This window comes from Cylas formicarius, unplaced genomic scaffold, assembly GCF_029955315.1.
Source record: "Cylas formicarius isolate icCylForm1 unplaced genomic scaffold, icCylForm1.1 PGA_scaffold_2__14_contigs__length_35257938, whole genome shotgun sequence".
In the NCBI taxonomy this organism is placed as follows: domain Eukaryota; kingdom Metazoa; phylum Arthropoda; class Insecta; order Coleoptera; family Brentidae; genus Cylas; species Cylas formicarius.
Genome location: NW_026844319.1, coordinates 16,424,325 through 16,443,159, shown reverse-complemented (window position 1 = coordinate 16,443,159; position 18,835 = coordinate 16,424,325). Strand labels below are relative to the sequence as shown.

The window sequence follows — 18,835 nt, the reverse complement described above, 5'->3', positions numbered from 1 at the left end:
TATACGTTTAATAATTAGTCAAATAAACGTTTGTCCTAACTTGAGCCGAATTTCCCCGATCATTCATTTTTGCAGACTCCAGTGATTGATGAATGGAAACCCAAAAAAAATTATCTCACAGAACGAACAATTACGAATTAAAAATAAAACACTTTCTTTCTATTCGAGAGGTCGTCCGTTAGGGGGGTAATTAATGAACACGGTGGCCCGAGGTCGGGACCGTCTGGCGAGATTCTCGCAAAGCCCGGCCGGTGTTTTTCCGCCGTTACGCCGAGGACTGCATTTTCTCATTAATAATAACGCGTTGAAATGCTAAGTGCCATGAAATCTTTAAAAGGGCGCCTTTAAATAAACGTCCTTTCATAATTCGGACTCCCAAACACTTTGGGTTTAACGAAGCGAAAAATGGAAAGCAAAAAAGACAAAAACGGAAAGGCCTAGGCGCCCTATTTTTGAAACGCTAAAAGTTGAGACGATGAAAATGGTAATGAAAATTTAAACGATTCAGAGGAACTTTTCCTTTGGCGTGGTATAGAGCACGATAACCGAGCCTTTTGTTTTTCACAGTTGGAGGTTAGGAGTGTAAAAGTTAGGATATACATTCCGTGCAGCACAATGCGACTTATGGAACGCTCCATTATTATTGAAGAAAGATGCCATTCGCACATTACTACCTACTTTTTTGAACCTCTTGAAATATCTTTCGTGATATCTAAACACTTTTTGATGGCAACACATTACAAGAAATAATATCGAGCATTGAAAATTGGAATTCACGGCTTTGTTTCTTGAGGATGTCATCTGAATCAAAATCTTAAATACAGATATGATACGTCAAACGAAGTTTCTCTCTCGCCATCCTTTAACTACCAAAATTATTATCTTTTTAATTTTTGGTAATCGCTTTTTAATACTTTGTGTTTTGACATTGCTATAATGAAAGTATATTATGCAAAAAGTTTTATAAACGACATTAACGTTTTTTATACTAAACTTATGACCATTAGTTTTTGGGTATCAACCCTTCAGTCTTGCCGAAAACATCCGATCTCTCCCAAGAGACTGAAGTACCGGCAATGCCCGAAGTGACTAGCGAAACTAACGTCTTAAAATGACACTTGGCGCACTTAAAATTGGTTACTTTAGACTAAGCAGTAGAAAGAACAGTTTCTTCATAATGAATTGTAATTTTAATCGTTAATATATCATATTTATGTGATAAGGATATCAATAAAAGCAACTAAAATATGTCTGATCATTAGGTCTGGATTTAAGATTCTGATCCTGCTGATGGTCCTGAAATAACAACAATTTTAATTAACTTTTCAAATGCGCCATTTTGTTTCTGTTAAAATAAGGCATTAAAAAAATTATTAAATTCTGCTAGTTTTCAATTTTTTGTCGTAGTTTAGAAATTTCAGATGTTATTCAATATCTTATTATACCTATCACAAAAAACGACAGCTACATAAGATATGGTTTTCATGACCTATTCTCCTAAAATCCAGATTTTTCGACATCGAACGTAATATTAAATTCAATCTATATTGATCTATTTCTTATAGGCAGAAAGTGTAGCTTTTTAGGGCGACTATTTTGGCTGCAAAATCTTTTAATATTCAGGTAATTTAAAGATATAACCCATGAAAAGTTAATGAATGAGTCCAACTTGGAATTGCCTGAAGCAAAATGAAGAATATCGGTTTGATTTTAATAAAGGAGTCAAAACTAACATTTGAATATGCAAATTAATTAATTTATTCGGAGTAATTGTAGCGGAGGTTTTTTAACCTAAGATTTTTTAACAAAACAACTTTACTACAGGGTGTTCGGAAACTTCGACTAAAGATTCAACGTGGTAAAATAATAGTAGTAAGTCATGTAACAAAAATTCGAAATCGTAATATTTCCTGAGTCATAACTTTTCAAAATTCATTTTTTTAAATTTTATTTTTAACACAGTGGGCTCAACGGAACAAGCTGGTATTTTACACACAGTCCTAATTTAGTAAAAGTCATTGTTACAAAATAAAAGTGTTTCAGAAAACTGTCAGTAGAGGGCGCTTTACCTAGAACATTTTTTTAAATTTTCATTGTAGTTTATAGAACAGATTGCCTTAAGCAGAATCACAAATCCTCAAAAATTGCTACTCTTGTTTAAGTAGGTAAGTGTTATCGTTTAGCCACAAATCGGTAAAATTTGAGCCGAGAATAAAAAGTCGATTTGTGGTTAAATGATAATAACGCTTATCGACTTGAAACAAGAGTAACAATTTTTGTGGATTTGTGATTCTGCTTCAGGCAATCTGTCCTGTTTTTCAATATGAATCTAAATAAATAAAATACAGTGAAAACAAAAAAAAAATGTTCTAGGTAAACTGCCCTCTAGTGACATATTTCTGAAACACTTTTATTTTGTAACGATGACTTTACTAAATCAAGGCTGGTATAGCTCAGGCAAGCTATAACTCGGAAAATATTACGACTTCGAATTTTTGTTACATAACTTACTACTATTATTTTACCACGTTGAATCTTTCCTCGAAGTTTCCGAACTCAATTTCCGAACACCCCTTATAAAAAAAAATAATCTTACCATTTACATACGATATCATACATATTATTAAATATGTATTTTAAAAAATTAATTTTGACACACTGAAGTGACCACATACGTATTTTTGCGGCGGCAGATGCATAAATTAAAGCCAAAAAGCGAATATATATTTGCTAAATTCTCACCGGGTCTAGAATTAAACATTGGTTCTCCATAAGCTGGAGCACCGGGTTCACCTTTTGGTCCGGTTATTGACAAACCGGGCATACCAGGTGGTCCCGGTGGACCGGGAGGTCCTGGTACAGGAATGTATCTTAATGCGTCATCGGATGAACGCGAATTCGGTATTCCCGGAGTACCCGGTATACCGTCTTTGCCGGGGATACCATCGGTGCCGCGTTCACCTTTATCTCCTTTTTCACCTTTCTGTTCCTGCAACAAGCATGAACGAATTGCAAAATATTTTTACCAACTCTCATTCTCTCTCTATATATCCGAATTTGAAATTAAATAACAACGACAGCAGTCTAACTAATTATCTCAAATGGGGAGCGCCGAATGAAAACTGACTGACGATTTACTTCGTATCATCATCAATTTACTTCTCTTTGGAAGTAATTTGCTTGGTCGCCATTTTATTAATATTAATGAAACGTCGCTCGTATTTATTGTCCACAAATGCATTTGCAACGTTAAGGAAGAAAAACCGAAGTCGCGGAGTCAATTTTGTGTTTCTCCAATTAGGTATTTCTATTTATATTGCCTTTATGTCGCAATGAGAAATCAACAAAAAATTCATGAACTCGAACGAATGCAAATTTAATTGAAAGAGGGCAAAAATAAGAGCTTTTTTGCTGGCGAATATTAATAAAACAAGCAATCACGTTGCCGCAAATCGAAAGAAACTTTGAGAAAACAAACCCTCTTAAGGTTTCGGCGTCTAGACGCCGCTTTTGGACGTCGAAAGATTAAAAAACTTTTACCCAAATTAAATTGACAAAATACACGCGCTAGATGTGCAAAAAACTTACGAAGGTTGTGCTGCTTACCGATCCCGCTCCCCAAGAATCCCCTTTTTCTCCCTTCGGCCCGGCTTGGCCTGGTATACCTGGTGGACCTTGTCTGCCCTGTAATAACATTTTCGGTGATAAGGGTGGGCGCCTTACTTCCGAAAGTTACAAAATTAATACCTTTCCATTCTGAGTCGGCGATTGCATGGAAAGTAGAGAAAAGTACAACGAACAATTTTAAATATTAGAATTATTTTGAAGTACGAAGTATTATATAAAAGATTTTCAATGAATATAAAAAAAACTGCACAGCGCATCTCAACAGATTGTGCATTTTTTTCTATTTCCCTATATATATTTAAGAGTATATACAAAATAAAATAAAATATTGAATTTTTCTTTCACTCAATACGTTTTTGATTCAAGTATATATTAAAAAAAAACTGAAAGAAATAGTAAACTGACTGATTTTATAAGACAAATAATTTTGCTTGTATATGTCCGCTAGAGATAGAAGATGCGTATTGCTTAACGAGGAGCAAGCAACATTGGAAGTCGCTTGCTCTCTATCTCTTCTTAATTATTAGTTACCTCACATTTTAAAACCACAAAAATAACTGATATATTACCATCCATCCCGGAAGACCAATTTCTCCAATTTTTCCTGGGGGTCCTGGCGGTCCTTGCGGACCTGGTCGACCACGACGACCTCGTTTCCCAGAATCACCTTTTTCACCCTGCAAAAAAGAAGAGGCACATAATAGTGCTGTAAAAGTACTATTCGTCAAGGTTGTAGCGATTTTTCGCCAGTACAATGTCTATTTTCGACAAGAAGAATTAGATGCATGGTAGTAGTATTACAAACCTATAAGGCAATTTTATGAATGTCCCCTTATTAGGCTGTATGAGTATATTTGCTAAATAAGTTATCAAAGGAGCATTGGATCATTTCCAATTATTTCAACACATCAAAATTTACATGATTCCACAAACTCCTAATAAACATTATATAAATTTCCTATAAATAATTCGTAATAAATAGAGCTACAAGCCTTATAAAATTGGAAAATCATCATCTCTCGCACCTCAACATAGGCGGTGACAATACAAGAGAATTTCAGCGATCGACTAGATTGTGGCTGTCGTAACGCCGCAGATTGTGGTATATTTCGGCCAAATTCCACCGGGCTAACAAAGGGAATTTATCGTTTAACAGTCCCTCTGGTTTCAATTTACTTCGTTATTAAACGGAATGTATTCGCGTTTAGCCCTGTAACGTACCTAGTCAAGCGTATACCTCGAAGCTGTGACGTTCATTAGGTACTATTATTGGGCTTGAATTTTGAAGTTGATGTGGGGTTTCATATAAGTGGAGATATTGATAGCAACTGTCAAGGGTTCATTAGACAGTGTAAAAGATCTAGCTAGTTTTTGTCAACTAAACTTTTGCATTAAAGTTTCTTCTACTAAATTTTTCAGTCCACATGCCAACTAAAAGTTGCTAAATGACAACACTAATTATACTCACTGCTAAGTACCAGCGCATTTATATTTACTTTTTTATCTAACCATTCGACACTTCTATAGTGTGTTCCTTTACTTCGTCTTTAGATTTTAAGAGATTTTTGCCACTATTTTTTGAATTATTTTTAGTGCATTGGGAATTTGCGAGATTGCCTTAGTAGGTTCCTTAACAACATAAACCTTTGTGGCAATAAAATCATTAGAAACAAGCTTTGTCGGTCTTGAATAAAAATTTATTTTTTCCAGAATAAATCTAGAGAAATTTGTTTCATAAAATAAATCATTCAACAACAAATTTTTTAAGGATTCTAGAGGGACTTATTACATTTGAATTTGTTTTTTGTGACTATTTTTTGAATTGTTTTTAGAGCATAACAGGAACCTTTGCAGCAATGCAATCATGAGAAACGAGAAATTTATTTAATAAAATAAATCATCCAACAACAAATTTTTAAGGGGTTCTAGAGGGACTTATTACTATTGAATTTGTTCAATTCAATGCGAAGTTAAAATTCAAGATAATAAAAGCCACTTTTTGGTTGACTACAAGTTAATAATACGATTTGGCAATTAAACTCAGCTTAGGTAATTATTTTGCTAGGTTAGTTTCAGAAAATTCTCCATTTAGGGTAGGAAAAGTCATATTTTAGTTCATTTCATTTCGGTTCAGTTCGGTTAAAAATTAATTTTTAGGATGTAAATAAAATAGTAGCAAAATTTTGAGGTTCAGAATCGAACTTTACCTTCACTTTAAAGTTGCATTTATTATCAAGACTATAATCTTTTAACTGGCAACTGAAAATAGCTATTTTTAGTATATGATTTCTCTCTCCATGGTGAAGTTCAATAACTTATAGAAAGGACAGTCAAGTTTTACTTATTTATTATTAATATTGTAAAGAAAAATGCCGCTGCTCGCCGTTTTGAATTGAATTTTAATCAATTTCGCCAACGGTTGGTGGCAAAACACTCTTTTCCAAAAAAGAATGTGGAGACTAGAGCTGACAAAGTTGGCGCAAGGCAAAAATTGCCATTCTCGCGGCCAGCGACCGGATCTACCGAATTTGCAATTTACAATGCCGGAACAGTGTCGGCGCGTTGACCCCTCGACACAGAAAATAGTTCAATGGGTAGGGAAAATTAGATTAGGTTTTGACGGGCATGGATACAGCGGGACGGACAAATTTTCGAACCGAAAGCAATTATTCTAGCGGGACATTAAAGGAAAGCCACCCTTGCTGTCATTCACAACCTTGTTGTTCGATTTGCCAGTTTGGGGTTTGATGTTTGATTACGGCGTGGGGGTTAATTTATACGAATTTAAATTTTGATGCGCGTAGATAATGGGATTTTTGATTTAATTGGAAATGATGGTTTAACATATGACATATAACAGGGTGATGATACAATAAGCAAAGAATAATTGACATTTAAAGAAAATAATAATGTTTTAGACAGTTATGGAATAAATTTGCACAAAATAATTTTAGTGAAATCGAATTAAAATGTTTCTGTTGCTAAGGCAGGGAAAATCATCTACATACATTTTATTACACTCCAGACTGATAAAAAATTAAATATCAATTTTCTTTAATATTAAATTAATTGAAGCAAAAATTACTGTTTCCACTGAAAATAAGGAGGTGCTAATGAATTTTGAAAAATTTTGAGCTTTTGTAAAATAAATCAGTAGCTGCGCGAACTCCCACACCCATTCAAACAGTCGCAATTGCCATTTCTAAATTTAAAAATATAGACATAATTTCCGCTTAAGTTTTGATTAATTGATTGATGAATTTTCACAATCAACATTTAACTATAAATTATTGAATAGTTGCTTAAATACTTTTGCAACATTCAACGTCAAACTAACTTAAGCGCTATTTGCATTACGACCTCAACAATCCATCGATTATGTTTGAGTTGTGTCTAATCGGGCAGATATTATTATAGACATGTTTATTATAGACGACATGTTTACTGTAACTGTAACGCCAAATTTCACCGTTAGCGATGTGCGTACATCATTTTTCCCTAATTCGGTTTGAGCAAAATGGGAGTTCCACTTAAGCACTATAAATTTCAATGTGGCGACAAACTTAACCGCGAAACGGGGCGAAATTGGTTGTCCCAGACTTCCACAATGTCGACACTTTAACTGTGACGTAACCTACTTAACTGTCCCCTTTCTCATTTTTAAGGGGTAGTCAGCAGGAACTATGCAAAGCCGCTGTAAAGTTTATGAAATTTTTATTTTGTGTGCATTATTTATGCAAAAATGAAATATTTATACATTTTGTGCTCTTTTACAGTTCAAATAAATGTTTTAAATTAATTTTTTAGAATTTAATTTTCCATAATTTTTTCCATTTAATTAGAAGTTTTGCTTTATGTCGTTTTTTATAATTATCCTGTATTAGTAACTATCGAAATAACTGGCTAGATTTGGTGAAGAAGATCGTACAGATGTTATTTAATTGAAATTTTAGAGGTACCGCATATGCAAGGTTTAGCTGTAGGAATTACTTCTAGGAGAGGAACCGTAAAATACAATAATATATAGAAGGTTCCATTTGAAATAAGCAAGTTTACACTTGAGGGAAGAACCACCTAGAATTTTAGAATTTTTTTTCCATTATTTGCATTTTCTATAATGTTTTAGAACTATCTAGAATTTTTTAGAATTTACTAGAATTTTTTGTGTTTGTTTTTGAACATTTTAGAACTTTTCTGCTATTACAAGGTTAGTAGAGATTTCATAAAAAGCCTTTTGAAAAATGGTAAATGTAGAACATCTGTCATCATCAGCAAATTTATCTATACGTTATTGTAATGCTGACTCTGACTAATGAATAAAAAAGTGCAGAACCCTTTGACGAAAAGAGGGATACTATTGCAAATCTATTAAAATAATTAACCAAAAAATATTACCCTCTGGTTTCTTGGGCCGGTAATAAAAATAACTAAAAAATAACGAGAAACAACAAAGTAAGATCTTAAGAAGAAACACAAAGTGATATGAAGGTTCTGGTGAAGTAGTATAGTCGGATCTAAGCCACTTTTAGCAGGAAAATTACAGCGATCTTCGGGTGTGCTAGTGTTCGGATTATTTAGAAATAAATTCAACCAAAGTTTGTATGTTTAGAATTTTTACTGTGCCAAATTGTCAACCCCTCGCTGACATCCACCCATTCCCGGAATATTATAGTATACAATTTTGAGTTGCTGATTTAGTTGCCGTTTCATCAAGCAGAACGTCCAACTATATCTATCACCTCACGAAGAATTCTTTGTTCGAGTGTAAACTGCCCGACAAAACTATTGCACGCGATCAATTTCGCCGCCGCCGCAAAACACAAACCAACGCAGGTGTGAAGATAACAACGATTTCCCTCGAAAACGTCAATTTCAGGCGGCGCGAGTGCTTCCAGCCCCCACCCGCGCCCCCAACCACGACACGTCGCGATTTTTACCGTTTGACTTCATTTCCGGTTTTCATTCCCGTCCGTTATGAATTTTTCCCGATAGCGCAACGACAGATGCGGCGATTATTTATTTCCGGTTCGAATTAAATTTCCCGGTCAGATGACCTTGTTTTGTTTTTCGTGTGTCGCCAGCGGCGCGCGTGACCCATTTAAATTAAAAAAAGTTTAATAAATCAAGGGCTTTCCTATGTACTCAGTGTGGCTAAAATGGAATTAAAATAGGAATGAATTATTCTCTACTATCGGGTTTTTACGATAGTTTAAAGTGACATCATCGAGAAAAAAAAATTCGCACAGCACAGAGATTTACTTCTTACTATTACAAGTTGGTACCAATTCAAGTAGACCGCTTGTCTCGTTATATGATGCCGAAGAATTTGCGTAAAATTTTATAAATTACACAGATTTCCATTTTTCCAGCTTAAACAGGCTTAAACCATTAGGGCTTGGTTCACAACAATTTGTTATGTTGTTATTTCAATATTTTCCCAATGAAAAGGATGAGGGAGGGCCATTTCTTCAATTCGAACATGAGTGTTTCTAGCCTGGTTGTGTAATTTGTATGCTGGATATTTTGAGAGGCATTAAATATGAGTCTGTCGCTAGTAAACAACTCTTTATTACCAATTAAGGGCAAAAGGGCAAACCTCCGAAAAACCAGGCAAGGATTCCAGTAGTGAATCTGTGAAATTAGCACTTTTCTTATAAAGTACCCCTAATTATCTCACGAATTGTCACTAAGCATTACTTCATTACTGCTGTCACTTCCACCGCAATGATCTTACTTCTATTAAATAAATAACAACAAATAAGTACAGAAAACTTTTCAAATATTCTTTTCATTTATCTGCTTTTGTTTTAGTGTTGTTTTTCTGTTTGTATTTTACCGAACCGGTGAATAATTTGAGGATGAGACAACAAAAGAAAAACTTGTCTGACAGTCATGCAGTAAGAAATATTTTTTGTGAACATCGGAACTTTTCCTTTTTATTTCACTTATTACACGAACTTTTATCATTTAAGTGCCACATCAGTTAGGAAACCATATAGACCTCAAATTTAAGGAAACCATTTAACTGTTTAACGATCTAGAGTGGCAATTGAAATTTTATTGATTTTTATTAATGCAAAATTTTTATTCGTAATCCTAGGTAACTTTATTGCGAGTCACATAATGGGAAATTTCTGTTCAATTTTTCTCTCGTGGTTCAACGGGACATTAGCAACAAATAAATAAATAAAATAGGAAAATTATTCGAATATATTAATTTAATAAAAATTAATTTAATAACAATAATAAACAAATTTTGCAAAAACAAAAGTGGGTTCTATACTGATAATAAAACGCTGTCCTAATTTTACGATACGATACGATACGAGCGTTGCATTTATCGATGTGAGGCGGACCCCTTAAAATTGCAGTGGTATCAACATACAGGCAAATGTCAATACTAAAAAATTTAAACCGCTATATATTCGCGGTCGATTAAACCCATTTCACATAAAACTCGGTGTCCGTCTTACCTATTTTCTGCTTACCTTTAAAGTAATTATTTTTTCTGTTCCGTCCGCCATTATAATAGCACCAGGCGGTCCTCTTTCGCCTTTTTCGCCTTTGGAACCCGGAGGTCCCACGGGACCCACCGCTCCGTCCACTCCAGGTTCGCCTTTTTTTCCGGTGGTTCCAACTGAACCTGGTAACCCTGTAGCACCGGGTGTGCCAGGTTCACCATCGACGCCTCTATCACCTGAAACAAATGAACATAATTTGAACCATTTCTAAATTGTCGCTAAATCTTGTGACGAGATAATTGAATGGGCTGAACCCGGTTCTGTCTTCGTTCCAGGAACTTCTGGTAGAAGTTCTATAAAAACGAAGCGCCGCTGCTTGGTCAGTCAGTGGAAAACTAAAGATATTGAGCGCGCAAATATAAATAACGAACTGATAATAAATAGACGTTGTTAGTGACTTTGTTATTTTGGACGAAATACATTTTAAGCGTTAATTTTAATTTAGCGTTTGACGAACCCGAAAGATTTTAGTCCATTTTAGAACGTATTCCAGCTGATCTCAGCTATTGAAATACTGTTTTGAAAACTGAAGGGCAGTTGGTTTTTGAAGTTTTTCACATCATTCTTGAGCACATTACATATTATATTCTTGGGCAATAACAAGGATATTTGTTTTGGACTATCACTTGTTTACTTAATATGGAATAACATTTACGAAATACGTTTTTCTATCGAACAGAAGTGAAATACAAGCGGTAAATATCATAATTTATTTAATGCCTTGGTTTCCAGTATATCGTAGTTAAACAAACAATATCATCATTAATAATTTTCTATCGGTATTGGAAAACGTTCAAAATAAACACGCAATGTTGCGGGAAAAGATGATCTGAAAAATATATTAATTAGTTTGAAGTTTCTTACCAAAGCATGTAGTGCATACTTATTACGCTTAAGACAGTATGTTGGCGCAATCAAAAGGAGGAATTAATATCGTGTCTAACTTAACGTGTTACCTTTAGGGCCCTGAGTTCCAGGCTCTCCCTTGAGTCCTGGCGGACCAGGTATGAAATCGGTACTCCCATCGCTGGATATAGATATCCCAGGCAAACCTGGCGGACCAGGCTCTCCTTTGGGGCCTTCCTTTCCAGTAACCCCAGGGTTTCCAGGAATGCCGTCCAATCCCGGCGCGCCATCATCGCCTGTCAGAAAATATGATAATTTTGGATTTCCTATGCCGCAAAAAAAGCGTACCTTTTGGACCTGGTGGTCCTTTTTCGCCCGGTAATCCCCGATCTCCTCTATCTCCTTTAGGACCCAGATCTCCCTTACTTCCCTTAGCACCCGCCACACCTCTATCGCCTTTCACACCTTGCGGTCCTTGTTTTCCCGGTTCCCCTTTTGCTCCTGGTACTCCAGGTCGAACCATGGAACCACCTAGTGTATCCTTTAATAAAATCGAAATATGAATGAAAGGAAGGATACATATTTAGATCTACGCCAGAAGACATATCAGAAAAAAGAAAAAACCTGCCCGTAGATAATTGCAACTGTATATATATCATGTTTTCATGAGTTAAGTAATTAATTTATTAATCAATTACGAATTAAAAATTAAATTGTAGTTTGACATTTAATCTAATAAATATATGTATATAAAGCATATACATTTATCTGAACAAACGACTAAAATCATGTTTACGTATTTCTATTTTTTCGAACTGTCTTATTTTATGCAGCGCATTCTAACTCTCATAAAATTAAATCGTATCTAAGTAAGCAATTTTATTTTATCAGTTCGCTTTTGGATTGATTACAACACAACAGAGAGTGAAAATCACTTCGACGAATTTAATGTCAAAATTCAAAGAGCTTTCCAACCTCTATCTCGATCATGCTTCAGAATATAAAGATTGATTTAAAATAATTTAACCGTGAAGAGCGTCGGGTCTTTTGCCGGATATTTCGTAATATTTTGACGTCTAGGAAGGCAGATAAAATTTTTTATACCTGCTAGTTAAAATTTATAATTTAAGTTAATTAATAAGCAACAATTCCACACCTATTCAGCTTGAACATGATATTTCATTTTATTTGAAAACACTTTCTAAGGCCCAGCTGTGTTAGGAGTAAATTAACTCGAATTTTATTAACCTATAGTCAAATTTAAAGCAAAGTACAACTCGATATGAGTTGTACAAACCTTAAGCTATCTACAGGAAGCAATGGATCTTACAGCATATTATTTTTCTTAAGCCAGTATTGAAACAGAATTTAAAAAAAATGAGAAGGTTTTAAGCTTTAAAGAATAGCATTCATATAACGTTAATTGTTATGGTATTACTCAACTTAATCTGTGTGAAAATTTATTAGAATTAAAGATTTAGTACCAGGGGTTCAAACTAAGAATGGCTCTCTGCTGTATCTTGGGGGTATTAATGTGAAAAAAAAAAATCTAATTTTTGAAACGATTATATTTGAAAATATCTTCACATAATTGCGACATTTGTTGAAAAGCAATAGGTAACGGTCTTTGGCGTAGTAAGACACGTAAAAGATATATAATTGATTTTTAGTTTAGAAGGCTATAAAATAAATTCTTCTAGCCAGACTTTGGTTAGCTATCTATTTATAGCTTTATACCGTTAGACTTAACAGTATTGGCGTTGTATCCACAACAGCTATTTTGATTAGTTGTTAATAAAAATCATTCTTTTAATTCGAGCTCAAGAACAAAATTCGTGTCGATTAAAAAAAGTTTGCGGATACCGAATGTGCATTTAGAAACACAACATTGTGCCAGAAAATGCGACAAATTAATAGAAGCGAATTCTAAAATCCGACAAAATCCAAATGCTGACGGAATTATTAGCCCTTTCTCGCATTCAGCGACTCCTGGTTTCTGCATTAACGTTTTGTTTGGTGTATATTTTGAATAGCTGAATATTTGTTCGAATGAATGGAATTACGGCATACACGCTACCTCGTTAGGCTTAGGTTGGATTAAATAGTTTCGGTTGCCCGGTTGATAACTTTATGGCGAATACGCGTTACAGCCTTTTCGTGTTCAGATCCAAGTTTACACAACTGCGATATATTATTTTCAGTGAGATATATATTTAATCCGCTGTTTACAAACTTCACACAACATGTACGCATAAATGGGAAAAGTTTTTCTCGAAAACAGGCTATAAGATATATTTTTTCGTAAACGAGATTCCGCGGCAATCGTATTAAATGGAATTTATCAAATTCGAGTCTAATAAATTGCTTTGGTTGATCAGATGTATTTAGTTTTCTACTCTCTCTAAAGTGCAGTGCGGTGCATTTTCCGCTAGGGTTGTGGAATTGACCGGTGAAATTTTTGTATGTCAATTGACCGAAATAATTTTAAAAATGGAACGAAATTTATATTTATTTATTTATATTGTGCGTTACGTCTTCATTGCGTCGTTTTGATAATTAAATCGAATGGACATTTTTATTGGGATTCCCGGAATTGCTAAGTATCGCATTCGGGTAGTCCTTGAAGAGGGTTATGGGTAAATTGGACATCAAAAACGCATAACAATTTATTATAAAATTGTTATTTAAAACATTTTGATCAAATTTGACCAGTCAATTGTCGATCAATTGACCGGCCAATTAAGAAGTGGTCAATTGACCACGGTCATTTGACCAGTCCCAACACTAGGAAAGTGACTAAAACGTCCGGTCCATGAGTCACGAGTTTGGGAGCGATCGCATGTTTTCGGTAGATCTTAGCCATGGCATTTTGAAGTTTGTCGGACGTCACTCAAAAACAGTAACTGCAAATAGAGTTTAAATACTTCGAAAATATTTTACTACAGCAAGAAGTTTAAAATTGGAAACTAGGTGTAGCTAGATGTAGCTCCAAAATTTTATCCTTTTTCAACCAGATAAGAGAATAAGCATGATTGGATTAAGTAGTCAGATACGGCCAAGAACATGAAAATTTCATTTTTAATCATTAAAAGTGAAAACTATGGTTGATGGAAAACCAGCAAAGTACATTTTTATTATTGATCCTGAAGAGTAATAAAAAACAGCACCAACTATCTAGTTCTGAACCTGTAGAAATCTAACGCTCATAGCTTCTAACAAATTTAGTTTTTTTGCTTTTTGACGCATTGTGTAAAATATCAAAATTATCGCCAAATTTGTGCATTTCTGAATTTAGGTGAATGACAAAGTTAGAGAATCCAACCTTATATTTGTATGCGCTCTTTTATGTTAGTTAATGTGTTTTTTAAATGTTCTACCCGTGTATTCAAAATAAATTTAGTTTCATTGTTTTTTAAAAAAATTCCTACGGTGTTTTCAGTTTTAAAAGCAGTCTTGAAACCAAATTTAGCTAGAATTTTTCTTGCTAGGTTCTCCTATGTATGTTCTTGTTTCATGAATTTTGGTATAACTGTTTAATATTAGGCCTTGTAGTCTTTTTTTGTAACTGCACCATCAGTTAAACTTCAACAAGATTAATAAAAATTTTAGAATCTCATATTGCCTTTAAACCTCGATAGGTTATTAGAAATTGACTCGAACTAGTCAACAATGTTAAATACAATGAAATTCCTCCTAATGCAATTCTAGTTTTTTTTTTGAGGCCCAAAATCCATTTTATCGCGTTCCACCGATCGACGTAATAAGCAATAGACAATATTCTTACTCAGTGAAAAGTTAACGCTGTCATAAAATAATATTTATTAGATAGTTTAATAATTCATTTAGACCAAAATTATTTTGAATTTAATGGTCAATTTTATATTGCTAAAGAAGGATTCATTATGGGAAATCGACTTAGTCCACCAGCTGTAGAAATTTTCATGAAAAATTTGAACATATTGTGAGAGATAGTTTTCTTTGATAGTACAGATATGTGGATGATGTTTTTCACTGGAACGGAAAGACAACTACAGTCCTTTTTGAATCATATAAACCCCATACATAATAGTATAAAATTTACCACAGAGAGGGAACTACGTAACTCTTTATTAAAGTTTCTGGACTTAATTAGAACCAAATTGCAGAACAAATTTGATTTCTCGATTTACCATAAACCCTCACACATGGACAAACTCAAGAACATTTTAAAAAAGGAATAGATATTATAAAACAAATAGCTTTTAAGAAGGGATACGGTCTGTTTTTGATAAAGAAGACAATAACTAAAACAGTTTCAAACAGTTCTAAACTCTATCCATCCGATATTAAATTGCGAACCCAAAATTTATAAAGCAATAAAAGACATAGGAGAACCTAGCAGGCAAGTTTCGAAACATATATTTAAATGAAATTAAAACGCCATAGGAAATTTTCTAAAAATTCAAGTCTACAAGTTAAAATGTGGATCATGTCTTAAAATTTATAATGTATGTATAGCGAACATAAAAAAGCGCATAAAAATAAAAGTTTGGATTCTAACCATGCCATTCAATCAAATTCAGAAATGCACAAGTTTGGAGATAATTTTGATATCTTACATAATACAGAAAAAGGGTAAACTGGAAACTATCGAGATATATATATATATATATATATATATATATATATATATATATATATATATATATATATATATATATATATATATATATATATATTCTCACGTATTGATTCACGGATGGAAAAATGTGATGACACTATATTCCGGGATATCATCCGTTCGCTCGTTGAACTCCGACTGGAATCCTGCATCCGACTGGAATCCTGCAAATCTTGCATCCGACTGGAATCCTGCAGACGTTTCGCCAAAATCTCACTTGGCATCTTCAATGCTCGCGCTCCGAAAACAGTATATATATATAGAGTGTTCGAAGTGTTTTCGGAGCGCGAGCATTGAAGATGCCAAGTGAGATTTTGGCGAAACGTCTGCAGGATTCCAGTCGGATGCAAGATTTGCAGGATTCCAGTCGGATGCAGGATTCCAGTCGGAGTTCAACGAGCGAACGGATGATATCCCGGAATATAGTGTCATCATATATATATATATATATATATATATATATATATATATATATATATATATATATATATATATATATATATATGTATATATATATATATATATATATATATATATATATATATATATATATATATATATATATATATATATATATATATATATATATATATATATATATATATATATATATATATATATATATATATATATATATATATATATATATATATATATATATATATATATATATATATATATATATATATAACATTTTTATGTTTTATTATTATTAAAGTCAACGATTCATTCGAAAAATTGGCTGACATGTTTGAAAGGTCGACAACAACACTTACGAATTTCTCAGTATTTCTAAGAAATACTTAACTTTACTACCAAGGGGCGAACAGACAGGACAGTAAAGCTTTAGAAGAAACGTAATCTTTTAAAGCTCGAAGTTATTATATAAATAAAAGAATTTACAGTACTATTACTATAGAGAGAAGCGTCAATAAAGATTTATTATACTTGTAAAAGTCATGACTAATATTATAGATATGAAAATGTTTAACTGCTTGAAAAGATAGGTACGCACATTTCTTTTTTTATCGCTCAAATGGACTCATTAAACTTCTTTTACTATTCGGAAAATATTATTAATACGATTCACGATCATTTTATGATAATGGGACGAAATTTATTTGGTGGCTATCTGCTTCATTAATATGTGTATACTCGAAATATTGGCAATCCGATGATATTTCTTTGAGTCAAATATGTAATAGTCCGAAGATTTTTTAGAGAATACATGAAGTAGGATATTTATTTATGTTTAATTATCAAATGCCAAATGTCCAGTTGATAACGAATAGCATTTTCGGAAATTTTTGTCAGCATTTAGATTTTAATGCCGCTAATTTGGAATAACAATAAGCACATAACGTTTCTGCATGGTAAATAAATATTGTGCCGTTTCTAACAATTATAGTAAAATAAAGCCTTCGCTCATGACTCTAATCACGTAATTCGCTCAGTATTTAATATTCATTTTCCGCTGTGCCGGCTCCGGATCAACTGCAGCGGAAAATTTTAATCACATGGTCCCCAAACTCGGAACGAAGCTGATATCGTTCTCGCAACGGAACATGTAATTATTGCGGCAAATAATAAAGTTTGCAAAGGCAACTTTTGCACTGCAGTGTTTTTGACGAGCGCGACGATATCAGTACCACGTTTATGTACATAAAACAAAAAACACAAATGCAAATTTGGCGGATGGTGAATAAAAGACGCTGGTTAAGGGAATTTTTTTTTGTGTATAATCACTTTACTTGTTTTTAAATGGCGAACGTGACGTCATCCAGATCTTTTATATAAAATGTAATTCTCTGCTTCTATTGGTTCACCAGCTGTGGCACAGAAAGTTTGCTTTTCCCCATTGGGAGCTAAACTTAGGACACTCACAGTGTCACTGTAAAAATTATCACCTGCCTGCTGTAGAAAAGAAATAATTTGTTTGAAAACTGATAGTTTAAATCATCCGCTATATACAAACCAAGTTGATATTTTTATATTGTCAGTTTTATATACATATAACTATAGAATAATTAAGCTCGCATTGACAGTTAGCTACCATACAATATATTAAGTTCGTTCCAAAACAGTTTCCTGTGTTATTCGTGTGTTCGCGTCTTCTGTGAACTCATATTCGCATTCTTTTTGTTTATAAGTTAATGGGAAGTATTGAAGATACCTAATACCGAGTATAGTTTATTTCCTCGATTCGAAGGGAGTAACAATTTTAAGTCGCTCGAACATTTTTCTTATTAAATACGTTTTTACTTTCAAAACAGGAAAACGCATTTCATCTTATGTATTGTTGAAATTTTCGCTTGCTTGACTTGAATAATAAATAATAGTTTCATGAGCTAAGATTATAAATATTTTCAAATCCAAAACCATAGTAATCTAATCTAAATCTAAAAAAAAATCTCAATTGACTCAAAACATGAATAAACACATTGAAACCATAAAACAAAAGGGATTCAGGATCAAATTTGAATAAAGAGCATAGACGATTGAAAGCTGACTAACCTATGAAACATTTCTGTCAATTGTACAAATAATCCGCAGAATTTTTGACCATGTCTCCCAAATATGGTAATTTATTTGTCGATTGCTAACTTGTGCATTGAAAGTCGAATCAAATTATTATTATTATATTATCGCTCGCACTAATATAATAGTAGAGCTCATTTAAGGGTGTAATATATCTTTTTCCATACGGGCTTTATTGAATTTCAAGTTTCATGTTCTAAACAAGCAGCAATAACTTATATTGATCTAATATTTACCTTGAAAGGGCTACGAGTTTTCCAGCTCGGCTAAGGAGGCATGAAAAAAAAGGAATAGCAAATAATCTATATATTATTAATACTCCATGGCATTTTTTATTTAACTAGTTTTTACAAGCACAGTGTGTCCATTTTTTGTTGTTATTGCTCAGTTATTATTAGGGATGTATTTTAAACACATTGTCCCGCCATGACATGATGAAAACCGATACCGTCGTTTTTTGTCTTTTAATATAGAATCTATTCGCTTACTCAAAATTTAGTAAAATATATTATTTTTAAGACACGCGGTAATGTTATATTTTTACATGGAACACCCTGTATATATCTTCGATATTTGATTGCTCTTTTTGTGCGTATTTTGAAAAGCGATAGTAGTTTAAATACTTTTTAAATACAGAAATATT

At 33.3% G+C, this 18,835-nt stretch overlaps 1 protein-coding gene across 9 annotated transcripts in view; it reads right to left on the bottom strand.

The window, feature by feature from the left end:
- Window positions 1–18,835, bottom strand: part of LOC132697946 (collagen alpha-1(IX) chain-like) — a 296,717-nt gene that overhangs the window by 56,251 nt on the left and 221,631 nt on the right. For 7 of the 9 annotated variants that reach the window (XM_060663732.1, XM_060663727.1, XM_060663731.1 and 4 more), the window contains 7 exons: window positions 18,429–18,458; window positions 11,343–11,535; window positions 11,105–11,290; window positions 10,116–10,324; window positions 4,197–4,304; window positions 3,589–3,684; window positions 2,743–2,989 (listed from right to left, as the gene is read on the bottom strand). In XM_060663732.1, the coding sequence (XP_060519715.1) occupies window positions 2,743–2,989; window positions 3,589–3,684; window positions 4,197–4,304; window positions 10,116–10,324; window positions 11,105–11,290; window positions 11,343–11,535; window positions 18,429–18,458 (1,069 nt within the window). The remainder of the gene's footprint in view (window positions 1–2,742; window positions 2,990–3,588; window positions 3,685–4,196; window positions 4,305–10,115; window positions 10,325–11,104; window positions 11,291–11,342; window positions 11,536–18,428; window positions 18,459–18,835) is intronic. The other 2 variants (XM_060663728.1, XM_060663729.1) reach the window with 2 other exon arrangements.